Source organism: Gavia stellata, chromosome 12 (genome assembly GCF_030936135.1).
Source record: "Gavia stellata isolate bGavSte3 chromosome 12, bGavSte3.hap2, whole genome shotgun sequence".
Classification (NCBI taxonomy): domain Eukaryota; kingdom Metazoa; phylum Chordata; class Aves; order Gaviiformes; family Gaviidae; genus Gavia; species Gavia stellata.
In genome coordinates, this window is record NC_082605.1 from 8,525,370 (window position 1) to 8,545,148 (window position 19,779).

The 19,779-nt window shown below is 39.8% G+C and overlaps 1 protein-coding gene across 1 annotated transcript in view; it reads right to left on the bottom strand.

The window, feature by feature from the left end:
• POC1A (POC1 centriolar protein A) overlaps positions 1-19,779 on the bottom strand; it is a 59,401-nt gene that overhangs the window by 16,722 nt on the left and 22,900 nt on the right. The window contains exons 8-9 of the mRNA XM_059823220.1: positions 15,970-16,038; positions 12,821-12,919 (exon numbers count right to left, since the gene is read on the bottom strand). Of these exons, the coding sequence (XP_059679203.1) occupies positions 12,821-12,919; positions 15,970-16,038 (168 nt within the window). The remainder of the gene's footprint in view (positions 1-12,820; positions 12,920-15,969; positions 16,039-19,779) is intronic.

The window sequence follows — 19,779 nt, forward strand, 5'->3', positions numbered from 1 at the left end:
AGGAAAGCTTTGCCTGCTAAGAAAACATCACAGGGCAGATGCTGGGGCATTTTACAAGTATCCTAAATCCGAATGGACACCTAGAATTTTGTTTCACATTAATTTTAGAAAGCTGCCAAACATTTAATGAGGTCAAACACACTCCTCTTCATTAAAAAAACTGGAAAGAGAGTGCAATGCTCAGAGGGATAGGTTGCCAGCCATAAGCATCCACCTGCACTTTTGTCATAGTTCAAATACAGCAGTGACACCCGTTGAAGCTGCATTATAAAGGCAATAAGGCTGCCTTTACTGAATCGTTAGTACAGCTTCCAAGTTTGACAGCAGTAAGCATCATTGTGGGGTCCTTCAGGGGAAGCTTTGCCCTTTACATTTTAACCAAAGAGGGAAATGTTTGGAAACTTTCCCTTAACAGCCAGACTACAATTTGTACTTACCACTACCTTAATGGCCAGTACATTTGAAAGGAAATGTGCACCCAAGTGAGGGAGAACTGAATTGCCCCCAGATTGAAACCTTTTCAAATTTTGTAAAAAGGATTAAATCATACCTGCTACTGTCCATAAGAATAAACAAGAGAACCCTCACAGTCCAAACTACAGCCACTCTTCTCCTAATAACAATCTATACCACATGGTGAGCCAGCCACTAGTGATTTAAATTCTAACAGATTTTAAAAAACATTGCAAAAATATAGAAAGAGCCCTGAAATATGCATTGGCTTCATGACAGTCTCAGTACTGATGAGCTTCACTATTACAGAGAGAGACACCTGTGCTCCCATCTGACTCACCTGCAAGGTAAAGTGCCAACTGAATCCTGGGGACAGGCAGCAGAAACAATGACACTGCTGCAGAGGTTTAATCTGTTTTAGTCAGAGTTCAAGTGTGCCATTTATTTGGCACAACCCAACAAATGTATTTGCCATTAAATATCTTATTACATCTGCTTATTAAGCACTGGGAGTATAGCGAGAAGCAGCAGAACATTAAAGGAAGAATAGATGAGCAGTTGCAGAATACAATACAGCTCTCAGTGACAAAGGGAAAACAGAAATGATTTATTTATAGCAACCACTTAAAGACAGCACAGTACCACTACTTGGGGGAAGGGGAAAATTAATCAGTCTTCATTCCAGAGGTCTCTTTACTGAGCCTCTTATGAAAATTCTTCTGGATAAAAAACATTCTGGCCAGCTATTATAGTGCTGATCGGGTGGTGGGGGGCAAGTATTAACTACACATCACATGTACATCAATAGTACAACTGCAAGGGACAATTTAAAAAAATGCCATTTTGCTTTCTAAATGGTGATCTTTAGAAGATATATTGACAGGATAACTACCTACTTGACTTTTACACCTACATAAGAAGTAGTATTCTTATAATTCAATCCAGAGGAAATATTTATTTTCCCTTGTCTTCAACCCTCTCCACTGGAAGGGAGGAACAGAGTGGTGCAAGGGGGGTAAGTACAGTTCTATCTTTAAGTCCCTTTAAATGAATTTCCACAATGTATCTACTGTTTTGGGGGGGGGGGGTTGTTTGGTTTTGTTTTTAAAGGGAATATGATGTTATCAAGAATTAATTTTTAAGTATCTAGAAGGATAGCATTCCTTTTAAGCAACACACACATCCAATGTATTCAATACAATGTATTAAAATTCACTAAGTGCAATCAAATTCACTATCTTAGCTGAAAAAATTCTCCTAGAAACAACAGATGAACAGAAAAGGTGGCGTACACTGTTTATTCAGACCCCAATTCTACTAATCCAAAAGAGAGAGAAATACCATTAAAAGTCTTTTATTTCGAGGAGTCATTTTCACCACAGGTAAAGTGATATTTTTAATGTGTTCCCAGAGAGCAACAGTGACATCCAGTGGAAGCATATTAGCTTCAAGGTAAGCTCCACAGGAAGGTCAGATGGAGTACACCATGCTAGATTGGAGGACTCATTAAAAACTGAGAGGCAACCTCATTTCTCCCTGCTACATACAAAATATCATTGACTGAACACAGCTCTCCAAGCACAAGCACATTTCTCTAGACTGGAAAAGCATGCCCTCTTCAAGGCAGCACTGAAATTTCTGGAGCAATCACATTCTTCAAGACTTGCATGACTCCACATCTACTGTCCAAACCAGCATGGGTTAACAACTAGAATTAGAATATAAGTTTAATTAGTTTTGTGAAACAATTTATAGGACCATTCATCCCCGCTAACCTCTTATTTCTGGATTTCAAGTTGTGATAATGGAAGGGATTTGGGAGGGAGTGGAGAAAAAGAGAAGGGAGATGAAAAGAATGTTACTTCCCTTTCATTTTTGTTTGCATTTTTGCTTCACACTAAAAGGTAAGTTGGGTTAGATAAGCAAAAGGCCAGTACTTATTTAGACAGAACCCTTCTCCCTGTTGGTACTGCTAAAAATACCAAGTTAAAACATTAAAATTTGGCATCTTTACAGTAACAGTCATGTTTTGCACAGACCAATGAATATTAAGTCTGTGATAATCCCAAGAAGAAATAGAGTTAATAGGTACTTCTCAACCCCCTTTAAATCCCAAGGCACTCTTGTGCCAGAGCTTAAGTGAACCACTGGCAGAGGCAGGCAGATGGAGTAAGGTTTGTGCAACTTAAGTGAAGCAGCTGACCAAGCTGCCAGGAAGGAAAGAAACAGGGGTAACAACTAATGGCCAGCTACAGTACTCAAACACGCATGAAACCAGCCTATCCATACATAGAAGACTGCACTTGGACTGAAATTTGCATTTGCTTACAGAAATACTAGGATCCTATCTCTGCAGGTCATGCCGTTTGGCAATCTCCAGCCAAGAGCAGGTCCTCACCCTGCTCCTGCCTGCCAGAAGGCAAAAGCTGTTCCCCTCCCGTGTTTCAGTGACCTTGCTCTACTGGTTCACTGTCTGTTGGTCCACTTCACTTACCTCTATACTCTGTAAGTGTCACTTTTAAACCAAGACAGACATTAGTATCATGGTTTTCAAGGTAACTTCAGGTAATAAGCATCTATGTGGACTGCTAAAAGCATCTGAGCTACATGCTGTCCATGCTTTTCAGTTGGTTTCTACTGAGCAGCACTATATATACCATGGCATCAGCTGGTTGTGTGCCAGCTGACATCAGGCTCATGTTTTTTTGTGCTATGTGATATTTGTTTTATACAAAAAGTTGAAGGAAAGTAGATCCCTGCACTGATTTCCAAGGAGGAGTGTATCTGGCAGTGGAAAGAATAGAAATGACAGTTCCTGATAAGCTCTGGCAAAGGAGATCACCACAACTTAAACCCAGTGATTAACATACCTCTAACATAGCTAGGGTTTCCAAATGACTACTAATTAATGCAATGCTACATTAATTCACAGTCTTACTAAGGAAAGATGCTAAAATAATAGGAACTAATTTTCAATAGTCACCTCCTTTCCAATTTGAGTTACATTTTAAATAGCTGAAAAGCCCTTTACAAACATTGAAGAATGGGAAAGTTTTGCACATATTACATTTCCAAAAGCACAAATGACATTTCTGTGATAAGTGAAAATGGGGAACAGTGATGCCAGACATTGAAAGCCCAGTGAAAGAGTGCACGGACAGGTGAAACTTGCAGGTCTGTATTTATTGAGAAAGAAAAGCTAAGGGTAGCCTTCAACATCTTAGATTTGTCTTTTCCTATTTTGTATAGGCATTTTACCTCCCTTAACCAATTCTCCCCTCCCATCAGTCCTGGTGTCTTCTTAGGAGATATGAAGAGGTCTTCCAGAACTTAGGATGGAATAATTAAGCTTTGTTGTACAGGTGATGCTCAACTGGCTATCCTAACACTGCTCATGGAGAATAATAGCACCAAAAATCTCAAAGGAACAGTTTTGTGTGGAAACAAGCCAGTATAGGAACAAAAAGATACACATGAGAACCGCTGGTAAGAAATTTCACCAAGAATTAACTACTGTCCCCATTTAAGATTGCTCTTGGGAAAAGCTCCCAAGAAAAAGCAGCCAAACACTGAAACAAAGTGTTTATCCTCAGCCTTGGGTTATCCAGCTACAGGTTCTTTTACACTCAAAGCAACAGTCTCCAAAGCAAGAAGCAAAACACACAGTGATCTCCTGAAGTGTGAACAACCGCTTCCAGCTCATTTTCTTCATCAGAATCATTTGCCTCTTTCTAATGAAGTATGTATATGCTATGTAACACACATCATGTGCATGCCTATGTATGTTACTTATAAGTAAAGCATGTTATGTATATATACACACACGTAAACGTATGCAGACACACACATATCATGCCCATTTGTTATTACTCTCACTTGAAGTTTGGATTTTAGCAGGAAAATTTGAGATCTTAGAAACTTTTAAAGCTTGAGCCATCTTCATCGATCTCAAAGCTGACACAGAATAGCAGCTTGGAAAAAATATAAATCTTGCCTCTGTCTCTTCTCTTTGAATTATGACTCAAGCATTAAAACAAGCCACATACAGCAGCAACTTAAGTGGGTGAATTTACATTAATTAGCCTGAGATGCTGAACTTAAAAGGCAATTTTTATTCTGACCAATAATGACTTGTCAGGACTCGCCTTATTGTTCCGGAGCCTTAAAGAACAAAGCTTTTAATTTCTGTCATCTTACAGTGAATAGATGATCCTCTTATTTCTGCAAAAAAAATCTTGTCAAACCAGAACCCAAGGGAAAACAGCTGTAGCAGCATGGCTGCTCCCATCCACTAACAGGCAAAGCTGCTGCAGGTTGTTGCACTCATTCAGAGCCTCTTGGAAAGCCAAGCTGAGGGTGCCTATACCCTGCCTTCTCCTCTCTGAAGTCCCTCATCAAGACAAGATATGAAAACTCTGATAAACAACCTGAAATAACATGTAAAAAAATATTAACGCACAAAGTCAGAGAAGACATAATCTTTCATTTGATTGTCATGCACACCCTTCTCTCCTTACACTGACCAGATCAAGAGAAAAGCAAGCCCAAAAGTTTCAGGTGAAAGAGCAACAACATAGGGGAAAAACCCATTAGCTTGTGAAAAATTCAGTTTCACACAGCAACAAGAGAAAAAACTGAAATAGAGTATTAGAGGGCTAGCCATTAACAGAGGCTTTCTGGAATATCTTCCAGAAAGAAGCTCTGCTATTAGCTGTTTGTGAGGTAGACACATTTTGTGGAGTGAGAGAAAGCCATTTATTTTGCTCTGATGCAGCCTCACAGTCAAATTAAGATGCAGAAAACTGGTGAGGCTCTGCAGTGAGGCTCCACAAAGAGCACAGTCAACTGATATAGCTATCAAGTTCTGCTCAGATAAACCCAGGCTTCCTGATATGAAGAAACCTAGTACTGTTGCTAGACTTTATTCTCCAATGAATTAGAGCTGGACTCTAGAGCTCAGCTGGATCCAGCCTTTTCAATGATGAAACTGAGGGGTTACTCCCTCAGGGGCTACCCACAAAACAGATGATGCAACACTGATGCCTTCCTGCCTGATGTTCTGGGCTGGAACCAGGTTATCTGTAGCTGGGTGAAGGAGTTCAGATAGTCCTGTAAACACACAACAAAAGACCAAGTTTCTATTTATCTCTTTTGTTAACGAGAATATGTGTTTATGCGTTTATAAATGAATGGGCAGTGTGCTTTTTCTGGCCCACATTAGCCATAGTTCCTACTAACCATACCACCACAATGGGAAGAAAGAGTCCCAGAGTCTGGGGATGCTGAACCAGGCAGGAAGAAATCAAGCAAACGTTCTCAACTAGCCAGGCTTGCTCACCATGACAGCTCCCTTAGTCAACTAAGTGTCTGGTGCGTCTCGGGGGTTAGACTTCTTGCTGGAAACCAGAACAGGATGATGAGCTGAAGACACCATGGGACCACACTTCCTGCACAGAAAGAACTACTGGATGCTCTTGCTAAAAGAAGGATATGAGCAATGAAAGCAAATTACATCCTTCTGGCTCTCACAAGGTTTACGAGCATAGCCTCTTCAGGTGCAGGCCAAGGTAGGGACCCAGTTTTGTCCACACCACAGATGAGAGAGAGAGGAAAGAAGCCTTTTACTCTGTTCCTGTTGAACCTCTGTCTCCTTGCAAAAAAAAAAAATACTAGGTCACATGTTGCAATTGGATTACATGAACAGGCTTCCTTGAATGAAAGAAGAGTGAAGGTTAAGCAGCTATGAATAACCATCTGCAACTGCACTGCTTGTGAAGGATGTGGGGAAGAGCTCCTGAGCATCCTGTGATCAGTCATAGCAAGACTCCTGCCCATCCCTATGAAACTTCTGCTTGGACAGCCAAGCAGGCCAGAGGACAATGGAAACACCTTGAGCACTCATCACACTGTTGTTCTTTTAAGTAAATAATCTACCTACCTATTCCAAGAGGAAGACAATCATGTACCAGTCTAAAGCTTCCTGGAGTGGGAATGCATTCTCAGAAAAACAAGGTGACAAGCAGATCAGGAAAAAGAATAGCATTGCAGACCACATTTACCCTGAAGGCTGAAGGTTGGATTCCCTGCTGTTGAATACAGGATTCCTCCCTTACAACTCTTAAAAATAAATAAATAGAAGGGGGTGGAGGAGGCATAAACGACAACACACATTCACGTCCAATTGTGAAGAGTTGCAGCTCTGTGCAATGAAACTACTTCCCGGGAGGGGATTTCACAGCAAGAAAAAAAGAAAAAAAATGTACAAAAGTATTCATAAGTATTAACGGATGCCAAAATTTGAGATACTTACAATTTGGAAGCCAAAAGGTCAAAAAAGAAAAGGCACATCTGGCCTATGAGTAACTCAGGAGGAATTTATTTACACAAGGAATGAGTGGCTGACAGAATGAACTGCTGCAGTCAGCACGGAGACCACGGGCTGAGCACAGGAGGCTCCCAAGGTCACCAAACACAAAACAGAACCAGCAAAGGAGAGAGGTGGAGTCAGCTTTGGACATTCAGTTATAGGCCTCAGACAACTTTACGATCAGATCACTTTTTTTGGAATTAGTCTCCAATCCTATTCAACAGAACTATTTTGGAAAAATTGCCGTTGAAGAAATAAGTATAGCTCAATGCCCGGAGAAAATTTTAAACCCAGCAGTGCAGAAAAAGGCCCAAATGCCTGTCTTAACTGAAAGATGCATTTGAAGAGTCACAGGCTACTTGCTTATTTAGAAGTCCTTTCCACTGAAATGCTGCTCTTCCCAAGCTTCACTTCGTGAAGTCTTCTATGCCATTAGCTTTCAAATTTGGTAGCTCCACAATGGAGTACCATTTAACTTCAAAGGAGCTAAAGATATTTAAAACATTTGTGCTCTTGAGTTTCAAAAGAGCAGAAAGACTTCTTGGCAAGAGAGTGACAGAGGACAACTCTGCACCTCTGCCAATGTCTCCTAAATTGCCCTACCAAGGGATTACCTGCTTTTGAGTCTGTCTGCACATCCACTCAGATGAGCAGCTCTCTCAGGGTCCTACCAGGAGCTGAAAACTGAGCTGCATATATTTATGTGATATGGTTGCAGAATTCACAACTGAAGTGACAAGGGAAACACTTCCCCATCACTTGTAAGCTTATGTTCTGCTCACTATTACCTCTCTCACTAGGATACCCTTAATTTGACATAAACAGACTACACACAACCTTTGCAGACTGTATTTCACTGCCTTTTAGACATCTGAAGCTCCCACTCCCCCTGTTCAAGATAGCTTTGCCTTTGAGGTACTGCAACACAAACATGTTTTAAAGTATTCTTCTTTAGAAAGCTATACGTAGAGGCTTAGACTAAAGTTTCCTCACCGGGCTCCTCCTTCACAAAGTAGTATTCTGCACAAAGAGTTACAACATGCCTAAAGAAAGGTTATGTTTAAACTTGAGTAAAGAATCTCTGTGTCAATGAGTATTTCCTACTTTCCATAATACTGCATGAAAAACTGTTTACCAACTTAGCGTATACTACAATGTTTTTATTCATAATTTTCAGTGTACAAGTCTATCTAAACATCCAAGCACTTTCTAATTGTCCATGGGACATCAACTCTTCAGCATTTGCTCCTAAAACTTGACATACACAGTCTTCTTGGAGTTAGTCAACAATAGCAGCAAGTCTGTCACATAATGAAACAAGTGTTCTTGTACACTCACGTCAGCTGTAGCTGCATGCACAACGCCTTCCTTGCATTTGGAAGAAAACACCACCAAACCTCCAAAATAAAACACATTATCTACCCTCTCTGGAAAGAACAAACTGTATGATGAACGTTCACAGGTCTGACGTGTTGAGAAAACATGTCCCTTGACCTGATCCTACAGAAATCTTCATACAGATAGACCCTTATACTTATAGTTACTGTCCCCAGGAAAAGCATAAGAGCCCATATTTATGAAATTGCATGCAAAATCTATACCCCTTATTCTGACTTTCCTTTAGGTCCTCACCACTCAATATTGCAGCTTAAGCATGAATTTACATTTACTCTTACCCCTTAGGTTCTAGATCAAAGCAAACATAAAAGCTTATAGGATCAAGACATGGGAGTATAAGACTTCATTTCTTCCCATCAGCTTCATACAGTATGCATCATGAGTGCTTGCCCTTAACTTCAGTTTTCAAGGCAATTACGCAACACCTAATAGCAACAATCCTTAGCTTATAATTTAAGAGTAAGCATTCGTTTCAGAGCTACTGTAATTCTGATCTAACATTTAGAGTCTCACATCTATGCTAACAGATAGTCACTTTCAACAGCTTTAGTGTTTTCTTTATCACAATTTCGTGTCTATGCTTTTAAACCATAGCCATGACTGCAATTCCTGCTCATCATCAGCTTCTCTTTCATTTGCAATAGTCCTTGCACAGAGCAGTTTTACTTTCAAAGCAAGCTGCATCTCCCAAGCCGCATATTTACAGAAAACACAAGCAGGTGGGCAGACCAACTTTGAAGTTCATGCCTATTGTTGCAAACAAGCCCAGTATCCTGATTCATAATGAACTTTAACCAACGGCCTGAGAAACCAGCATCTTCTAAAGGCTCCAGTCTCCCTCTGCCAATGGAAGTGAAAATTGGTTTAGAGCAAGTTTGGTTTCAAGCTCACCAACCTTGACAGTGTTTCACACCTCTTTTATCCCACAGGTTATTTAGGATTCTTTTTTTCTTCCTATTCATCTTGATGACAAACTCATTTTTATGTCTGTGTTCAGTTATTCTTTCTTAGCACTTGCACATTAGTCTGACTCTCCTCATGAGAAACCAGATACTGAGTGTTTTTACACAGCCACTGTTTTGTTTAGTATTTGTGCTTTCACAACACTTAAGAAAAAAATTATACAGCTACACATGACAGCATAAGCTCTCCTTGGAAAAATATTCTCTCTGACTTTAGTAAGATTAAAGATGTGTCAAGAATAGCATTCATGTGTTTTAGGGGTACCAAAACTAAATAACAACCTATATGCCTATTTTAAATGTAGTTACATCCCAAAATGTCTGCTAAATCTCAGTATTATTCAAGAAGCAGAATCCTGGCACACTAACACAGCAGTAGAGAGATGAAGCAGCTTCACTTTTCATTGGAGGTAGAGGTGACCTCAGCATGAAATCAAGAGCCACACATGGCAGCATCAAGTCTGATTTTTGTGGGAAAAATAACTGATCTCAACTACACAAAATCCACCAAAATAAGTACTTCATTATTAAAATCAAACATTTTGCTCAAAACAAGAAGGAACTGAATATATAGTGAAATTTAGGTCTTGCAGTAAGCTGTAGCAGTGACAGTACTCTTAAAGAGCCTAGCATATTACATTTCTAAAAGATAAAAGTCATTAAATTCACTTGAAAGAAAAGAGTAGACTGCCATGAGTGGAGAAGTTATTATGGAGTCAAGATTTCCATGCTCATGTTATATTTATTCCTTAAAACAACAAACCAAGCCATTCGGATAGGTCAGCTTCTTTTTAACCGCAAAGAACATTTCATATCAATTCTAAATTTAAACTTAACCTATGGTATTCAAAACAGGCTCTCAGACTATGTTGTTTATTCTTCCCCTTCTAACTTTAATATTAAGGTGGTTATAATTGCTAAAAACATTGCATTCCTAATAACCTAATACACAAAGATACTGAGTACTAGCCGTATTTTTGCATATTTTTGCATTTCCATTCTCATGAAGTGCAGTGAGCTCTTAGTAAAGACCAGGTACAGGCTCTAGCATGCTACATGATTGTTCTTGTAACAGGCAGCCATAATACAGCCAATAGCCCCCCAAAAAATTTAGACTATATTGGCTTTGGCAGCACCAAACTGTGTGACTCAAGACAAAAACTGAAATTCCACTCCTTCATAGCAGGACAGAGCTGCATCACTCCTTCAAGGCAAAACAATGTTCTTAACTGCATAAAAGAGATCACATGTTGAACTTCATCAACAGACTTAGTTGACTAAGACATTGGTCTTAGTTGTGCCAGCTAGCGCCCAAGCTCTCCATTGCAACCACCTTCACCCCTGCTTTTTAACCAGGGATAGCTTTACTGTTGAAGGCATTCAAAGGTTTAATTTACAAGTCTCTATTCATGCTCATGGCTAATCCAGCAGATGTAGTGGAAGCATCATTTACACTATTCAGACCAAAAGATAACACCACATTTGCCCAAGGAATAAATAGGAAGGAAGAATCCTACTATCACTGAATTTGATCTTCCATAAGTTGCACGTAACACAGTAACTTTCTAATGCTTTTTATATTCAGGTAGTACTGCTGGGATCAGCAGCTCCCACACTGCATGCCCAAGCCAAAGGTTGCATTTGGGTGGCAGTTCAAAATACTCACTCCTTTGAAGTAATTTAGGTCTCCAAACTAAAGTATGTCTCTTCCACATGATGCAGCATGCATTCACTTTGCCCTCTATAAAAACACAGCACCCGGTCCAAACCAAGATATTTTAATAATTTGAGTGCTCCATTTCCCGTAAGCCCAGAGCATGAGTAGAGCAACCCCTTGCCAACCAATACCACATGACATGGATTTGCCTGTCAGTAGTACACAAACAGCTGGTGCCAGTAGCATTTATTAGATGTTTTGCCAGGTAAACCCTCTTCCACAGGGGAATAGTTTTGTTGGAGGGACAGATGTTCAGGGTGGTTAGTCATTGTTCAAGGGTTTTGTTCAGCAGTTACCTTCAATGCATATCTTAAGAGGTTCTGTAACAAAGAACTATGTTTTAGAAGAGCTCAGGCATTTCCATCCTTCCCTTAAATTACTACTGGATAACATGCTCTGGTAATAACAGTAGTACAGATGGGGTAAGCTTACCATTATCTCCCGTTGGCGGACACCTTGCCTACACTATTTAAGCCATTCCTTGGAATGTTACAAACCGTAAACGGTATTGCTTCCCATAGAGGCTTTCTTTGTCTCTGCTGTATTTCAGCCCAGAATTATACTACACAATATCTTAAATTAAAGCAGATAGAGTTCAAAGTTAGTCCAGTTCAACAGACTAATAAACAAGGTCATTGGACCGCTAGTTTCACAGCTTGCATAACTTTAGAGTTAGCGCACAGGGGAGAAGGAAAAGGAAGAAGTCAGTTTTAGCCAAAACCAGCCACGGATCAATAAACACTTTCACCTCCTCCCTCCTTCTGTGATTGCTTCCTACCATCCTGTCCCACTCACCTAGCACAAACAACCTCCGGTTGTGTTTGCTTTCTTTACAGAGCACTCCACATATCAGGTTTAGAGCTGCAGCAAGTTAGACTCTGATCTTGTCCATCACAAAATACTATGGCTATTCCAACACCCCCAGCAAGGGACTGAAGTCATATTAAATAAAAGCACTACTATGTTTAAGAGGCAACAGAAGCTTAGAAGATGATCTAAATTGATAAGATTACAGAGATTGCCACCAAGCAACAGATGTTGGCTAGCAGCTTACCTTTCAACTGAAGCAACGCCACATATGCATAAAACCCCTGGCTCGCAAACTGCTTTTTAGCATACAGCTCATGTTGAACAAGATGTACCAAAAACCAGCCACAGTAATAGCATATTTCAGAATCCTGTAGGTATACTCAAATGTATCAAAAAATATCCAAAGATTGACAAGACAAAATACAGAAGTTTAAGTGAAGCATCACCATGTGCAAAACTTAACTCACATGGACAGTAATTAAAGGGTTACTCTTGTAATAGCCATGACATCCAACATCAGTACTACACTTAGATCAGTGCACTGTGCTGAATTCCTCAGTGGATTTATCCTCTAGATATAGTCAGAACTCGGATGTCTCTTAACACATCGTTCAAGCAACGGATATGAACTGATGTCTCCAAGTACTTCGGAAAGAAGCTCCAGTATAATACATTACCTATTTCTCACATGTGAAGTCTACGCACAGAGATTTCTTATCAGTGAAAAGGTATCTATTTTCAGGACTGACACCAGCCTAAAGGATTCATATCAGCTAGCAAAACTGACTTCAGTGTTACTCACGTCTGTGCTTTTTTTGTGGACTATTATCCAAGCCTACCACACATTCTTAGTCACAGGCTGTTAATAAAAAATGCATACATACATGCACTAAATTTCCCTTTTAAAATCATTATATAGCATTGTCCTACGAAGTAAGTACAGTTAAACAAAACAAACAATATGAAATTGGTTAAAAACAGACATCCTGCAGCTCAAATACATACTAAGGAGAGATGGCTTTATAATTCAACTGCCTGAAAGAGCCACATCCTTTCAAGTTGCAGAAAGTGTACTGAAAAGGAACTCTATGTGATTTCTGTATGCTGACCTACCAGAGTGTGATGGGTCCCATCCACACTAGTGCCAGACTTCTGTGTTTTCAGTACATCACCATAATCTGCTGCATCAAAGTTAGTCTTCCATACCATCACCTGCAGAAGAAATTTATCTCTATTAAAATTTTCCATCTATGTTTACTTAGAGGTCCATTTTGTGAACACATCAGAGACTAGTCAGCAGACAAACACCAAAGCTAACCTAAGAAAGCTTTGCCATCGATTAAAATTAAGGATGTTATTTGTAAATATTCTACTGAATACAGACATAGCATAACTGGATTCTCAATGGGTAAGTGACCTCTTCCAACATTCTTTGGGTCAGGAACATCGTGAAACTACAGCTACCTAAAGAACTTCAAAGCAACGTGCAGAATACACCACTAAAACCACAAGTATATTAAAATACCATGCTTAGCATTATAGCACTTATCAGCCACACCCCAAACAACTAGCCACTGGTTTATCATGAGATTCATTCACCGGAAAAGGAGAGTTAGTACTTTGAGACTAGCACTGGAGATCTTGAGCTAGTTTGTCAGCTAAACACAAAAATTAAGTCCCATTTATAGGCATCTTCTCTCCATAATGCAGTATTTATTTCAGAAGAGAAGAGAGGCCTCTAACACATAAACCACTTCAACATATCAAGAGCAAATCTATGGAGTAAAGTCTTTAGCAGTGGCTCTAAAAGTCTGAAGTTTAAAAGCAATCTATCAACTATTTCAGAAGTCCAAAAGACACCTATGAAACCAGACAGCTCATCTTGGTTATCAGAAACATCAGTGTTTATTCTTCACTTAAAAGTTTTCAACCCTGCTTTGCATGAAATAAAAGCATTTTTCTTTTGTAGTTGTGTAGTTAACCAAGAAGGCCATTCCGTTATGTAACAGAAAAAAAGTGATGCTCTTTTATTGTATAGATTGTCTCTTCAGAGCTAGAAAAGGTGCTCTTGTAACAAAAATGGGCATTGCCACCTAGTTTAACCTGGTGATTAAGAGCAATGCAACACAGCTCAGTAAAGACTAATGACAGAAAAATGAATACTTACTCAGATCACTACTTTGGGTTGAAGTCCATCCATTTATTCAGTGGGGCAACTCACACTATGTTAAAACCAGCATATATTTGCAGCACAGGGTGCAAATGGCACCTCCTGATTCCAGTGGGCTTATACAACAAGCCTGTTTGCAGTTCAGTAATTAAATATATATTTTTTTTTTAACAGACTACATTTCTAAATTACCCCACAAAAATTTTTCTGACCTGTAGAGGTTTTCTTTATTATTATTTCTCATATTTCTCTTGGATTCAGAAAGCTCATATTCAGTGAGGTCCATTCCACTGAAAAAGCTTCTTGTATATACACAACTGACAATTTAAGACTAATGCTGTTTTTAATACATATTGTATGTTAAAGTTCTTTCTCCAAGCACGAAAGGAAGCACAGCCTGCATTTTCAGATACAAACCTAAGAGGAGAGAGGCAGTTCCTTCATGGGAGCTAAGAAAAGGAAAGCCAACAGTGTTCAGAAACACACAACCTTGAGCTACAATGGAAAAGGCCACCAAAGAAGTCAGTTATGACACCACGCCATAAACGAACCTTTACAAAGCACCTTTCTGGAGACGCATTGCCATTCAGTGTTTCAGTTTAACAATACCAGGTGATAACTTCGAAATAAGCATTACTTTGTTTAAAGAAATCCCAACCATAAGGAGGACTAAGAAGGAGCTGATAAAACAAAAGCCTTTTGAAGGAATCTACTTTACACAGATAAACGTAGGCTAATACATCCTCTTAAGCTAAAAATGAAATGGCTATGCTAATTTTTATGGATAAAAATTTCTTGGCTATGTCTAGAAATTGAAGACAAAATTTCTGAAGTTTTCTGTTGAAAATAAATAACAATGAATTGCTATATAACTGAAACTTCCAGCTACATCAGGGCTTTTAAGGAAGAAAGAAACAACAGCAAAGAGGTATATTTATTTTTTTGTGTTAGATAAGCATTTCAAGAGCAAACCTTAATAAAGTGACCCCAATATAATAAGACAAAAAACTGGATGCATCTCTTCAAAAGAGTCTGTTTAATGGCTTAAATAAAAAGTGGTCTTAAAGAGACAGGATGACAAGCTATGCCACCTACCTCAGCCAATCTATAAAATAAGGTTAAAATGCAGCAGCTCATGAAACTGTCTTGAGCTACAACCCTAGGATTGGTTTCTTCCTTGATAGCATGCAACTGAAAACACACATTACGTAGAGAACCCAAGCAAGTCACTTCAGCATAGTCCAGACATACTGGGTATGTTTTTGCTTTCCCCAATTGACAACAGAAATCAAAACCCAGCAGCTGTTAAAGAAATGTGAATCTGGATTATAACACAGAACCAGAAATAAAAGGAAGAGATCTCCTCTCCAGCCCCAACTGCTTCATCCACGAAAACCCTTTACCAGCAGTACAAGACACCCAAGCTCTTAATACTAGTTTACACATCAAGGTCAGCAGAGAAAAGTCCAACTCTGACCCAAAAACCTGTGCAACTGTAGCACTAACACAGCTTTGCACCAGGCTTCCATTAATAAAGAGACCTGCAGCCTATATTTGTGTCTAATCAGACTCAAAACCATCTGGTCTCAGTCATTGAAGATGGCTTAGCTACAGTGTCTCAAATAAGACTGAGAGGACAGATCAGTGGGAGAAGAGCATTGACAAACATGAAACACAGCGCGTTATAGACCAGTGGGGTCTGGAAAAGTATTCAAGGGAAGCATCCCTGTCTGTTTGCCTTGTCCTTAACGCTCGTGCCTCAGAACTAGCCAGTGGCAGATCAGGAAATGATCCATCAGCATAGCCTGTGATATTCAAGGTATCTCAACACAGCCATTTGTACACACATCTAACTTACTCCCCAGTAGCAGATGCCTCAGAAGGGCATATACCAGGGGCTGTATATAGGATAGTGTTTCCTCTGTTGTACATACCCATTCCCAGATAATCCAGCTGAAGTGCTTCCTCACTAAGAAAAGGCTATGTTTAATATATCTCACTATTTTTAATATTTGTTTTCTCTTTGAAAGCAGTAAGATGCCTAGAAAACAGTAACCAGGCACAAAACTATCAAATTAAACCAGTCACATACCTGTTCATCAGAACCTCCAGAGGCAAATAAGTCTCCAGCTCTTGAAAACGCTACACAGGTGGCTGGCCCCTGCAAGTAGATTTAAAAGATAGGTTTGAAAAAAAGCTGAAAGAAAACCAAATGTTATAAAGCTCCATCGATTACAGCTTTACAAGGTATTTTCTCATTTGACATCAGCAATCTAAAGGCAAAATTTAAAAAGCTCTTATCTGTCAGGTAAGTGGGCCACAATTAACAATGCTAAGCTTGCTGGCACTTAACTATTTGCCACATTTTCGCCCCCAGCTTAAGACATCCACTTTTCAATATCCGTGGCATTAAGACTGACAGGAACAAACCAAGTTTTACAGCTTCAGGCTTTTCCTTCTTCCCTCTCAGTCACTCTCACTTCCCTTTAGAATTAGAAATACCTAAAACTCCTGTTCATCTATTATAAGCAGTGACACTGTTGAGTTTGTTAAGATTTGTTAAATGCAGCCTTCAGTTAGCCACCTGATGGAAAGGTTTGAAGCAGAAAAGGAGGCTTAAACACACAGATACACACAGACCAGCAAAGGGCATACTGAGAAAGATTGTTAGAAGTAAAATACCCCCACACCTGACACTTGTAGGCATTCACGAATCATAAGACATTTCCTATAAAAATATGTTTTTTAAAACAAATGAGGAGTGATGAATCCACCTTTCAGGGTCCACCTGTCAAGCCCTCAGAATTTACGTTTTCCAAGCTCCTCCTCACACCATGAAAACTAGAACCATGAAAGGAAAATGCACTCAGCCAAGACTTTGACATAATTATGGAAGTCCAGGGGCCAGAACTTCAAACATTACCCAGAATCTTCAAGACACTGACAACACAAGACAACATTTTTCATGGACCACTCTGCGCACCAGATTCACCATGGAAAATGCTATCTTCTCTCCACATGCTTTCCCAACAGCCTTTCTTTGAAAACACACAGCTGTCACTGAGGGACCAGCTACCAACCAAAGCAATCAATTTACATCAAATAATTTGGCCAAGGTTAGGAGCATTTATGTCAAGGAATCTTTATAAGCAGAATCATTGCATGCACAAGATTCACATTGTCTTGGCAGTCAAGAAGTGAAAAGTACAAGACCACTGTTTCCAGAACAGGAGGAAGAAAAATCCAAGGCTGCCTGAAGAGCACTGGAAAGAAGAGCAGGTCACTGAATGGCAGACAGAGCAGCATCAGCAGAATATACTGTATTTGTACATTAGCTTCTACGTAGATAGTACTACAGAATACAGCAGTTTTGCAAGAAGCAGTTATTCTCTTTGGACACCAACTAGCAGGACAAAGTCAACACAGGGGGGACAGCCAAAGCCATCAAAATCAAAACAAAGTCACTGCTTCATATCCCCTTACACGTGGAGCAGGCGGCCAAGCAACAATAGAGGCTTCAAACCAAACAGGCACCTGCAGCAGCACAGGAAAATCAAGCAGCAGGCAGGCACTCCTTACACCATCGTCGTTTGCCATGTTTAAGCTACAGGCTGATGATCCATGCAGGTGTCTGTCAGTTGTCAGGTTTTTAACTGAAGAATGGAAGGCTGGCTTAAAACTGCTTTTCTCTCAGTAGTTTCACAGAAGAGATGCCAGAGTTAATGCATTCAGGATTGTCTTTGTAAAGCACAGGCACTTGTATTTTGAAGAAGCCTTGCTCTTAAAACAACAGTCAGTTCTCAGAGACTTTAAATGATGCTGACTGCTACAGCACTGCTTGAGTAAAAGCACGCATTTCATACCATTCGTCTATTCAAATGCGTTTTCAACCTTTCAGAAAGTACACAGGAGGACGCACATGGGAAGGATGAGGCAGGCACTCTGAGATGCAGCTAGACAGAACTGGGAAAATCACTACATGTGTTCAAGCACAGGCACAACAAACTGTTCTGCTTAGAGTAAACAGCTGAGGACCCAGACTGTGAAATTTTACGTCAGCTACTTTGCAGACTGTCCTAAGCCTGAGCTTTTGCCCAAGCTGAAATGGGCAGAGGCAGGAACGAGCACTTCCAGAGGCTGCCTATGGCCAAGTTTGCTGGGAAAGCGAGCTGAACTTGTGGCAGGCTGGAACAAAAGAAAAAAACCAACCAAAAACCAACAACACAACCACCAGAAAACCCCACCACACAAACACACAGCTCCTGACAGAAGTAGAGTTATCCTCTTTCAAGTAAGATCATGTATCTCAGAAGGCAAGTAAGAAGCTTCTCCTCACCCTGTATCAAATTGCAAGGATGGACTATTCTATTAAGAGTTCACATCTTCCCAACAGGCATCTCATAGAAATCTCACATCTAGTTTGTTTCTCATTTAGCTTCTTTCTCTCCTACTTTGTAAAAGTGTTCGTCATTATAAATCCTGAAGGTAGACAAATACCTAAAGATTGCATTTGGGGTAAACAGCCAACTCTCACCACAACTTGTGTCCCACAGTCCTGCGTGCTTTCAAACATGCTGGCCCAAGGTTAGGCCAGCAAAATAGAGTCTTGATGTGGTCACTCCCAGTGTGAAGAGTTTTAGCTTCCTTAAAGCACATTAAGGCATTTCCATATTATCATTTCACCTGCAATGATTTCAAAAAGGTTTCAAGGCCTTCTAATAGCAACATCTCGAGAGAGAGAGATCTTGCCAGAATTGATCTAGTAGCAGCAATTTCAAAATGCATGTGCAGTCATTAGCGTGACTAAGCTTGTTCAACTTAAATAGCGCATTAAATAGCGCAGATATTTCAAACCGAAGACACAGCCATTAATCAGCTGAGACAAAGGGTTCCTCTGCCTTCTAGTCCCACCCACGTTCCCCAGCAGTTTAGCTCTCTGACCACACTCAGGAATGGAGACTCTCTGAAAAAACGTAAAAGCAAAAAGACAAATAAGCAATGAGGAAGGGCAGAAACAAGTACACAGCCAGAAAACTGCACAGTGGTGAGCGTTGCTCAAATATAACAGAGCTGAGGATACTGAAGGTGAACTCTGACTGTAACACACCAGTGAGGTTGGGAGGGTGAAAAAAAAAAAAACATCTGAGACATCGCTTAAGACAAAATGTTCAGGAACAAGCACAAGTGAGGAATACTGGAGAGGAGTAATGTTTCACAAAATTATTTTTATCAGTCTTTCAGTGTATTTAGACAAAGTTTAGCACAACACAAATCACATCAAACCAGGCAATGAACTGACTTCAAATTCATGGCATTCCAAAGAGGAAAAAAAAAATAAGTTTGACAGAACATATTCCTCCCAAAATAGAAACTGATATCAAAGACCAAATGTGCCTTTATAAATTGAAAGAAGGGGAACAAACAAGTCTATAGACACAACATCCTCTACAGATTTGTTGATATAAATTAAGTGAAAAGTATTTTTGCTACATACACTTACAGCACTCTTCCTGGATATAACAGGTTTGCTATAGCAACATAAAAAGAATACTTTGCCAAATACTCTCACAATTTAATATAAACACACAAAACAAAAAATAAAAAGCTACACATGACAGTGATTAGACACAGCCTAACTCCCATTTATTCCAGGTAAGCACGGCAGGCTAACAACATGAGGACTGTCAAGCTTTTGCACATGTCAAAGTTTGAAGTTATAATAATAGTACTGGGAGAGAGCTGCAGAAAGTTTGAGGGAAAGTACAGAAGAGAGCAAAAAGTCATCCACTGGAAACATTGAGTGGGAAGAACATTGCCACTAATCAATATTCAGCTTGTCTCCTCTAGTGAAAGAGGAGTACCAGGCAGGGTGGCGATAAACACCAGGGAGCCTTGAAAAAGA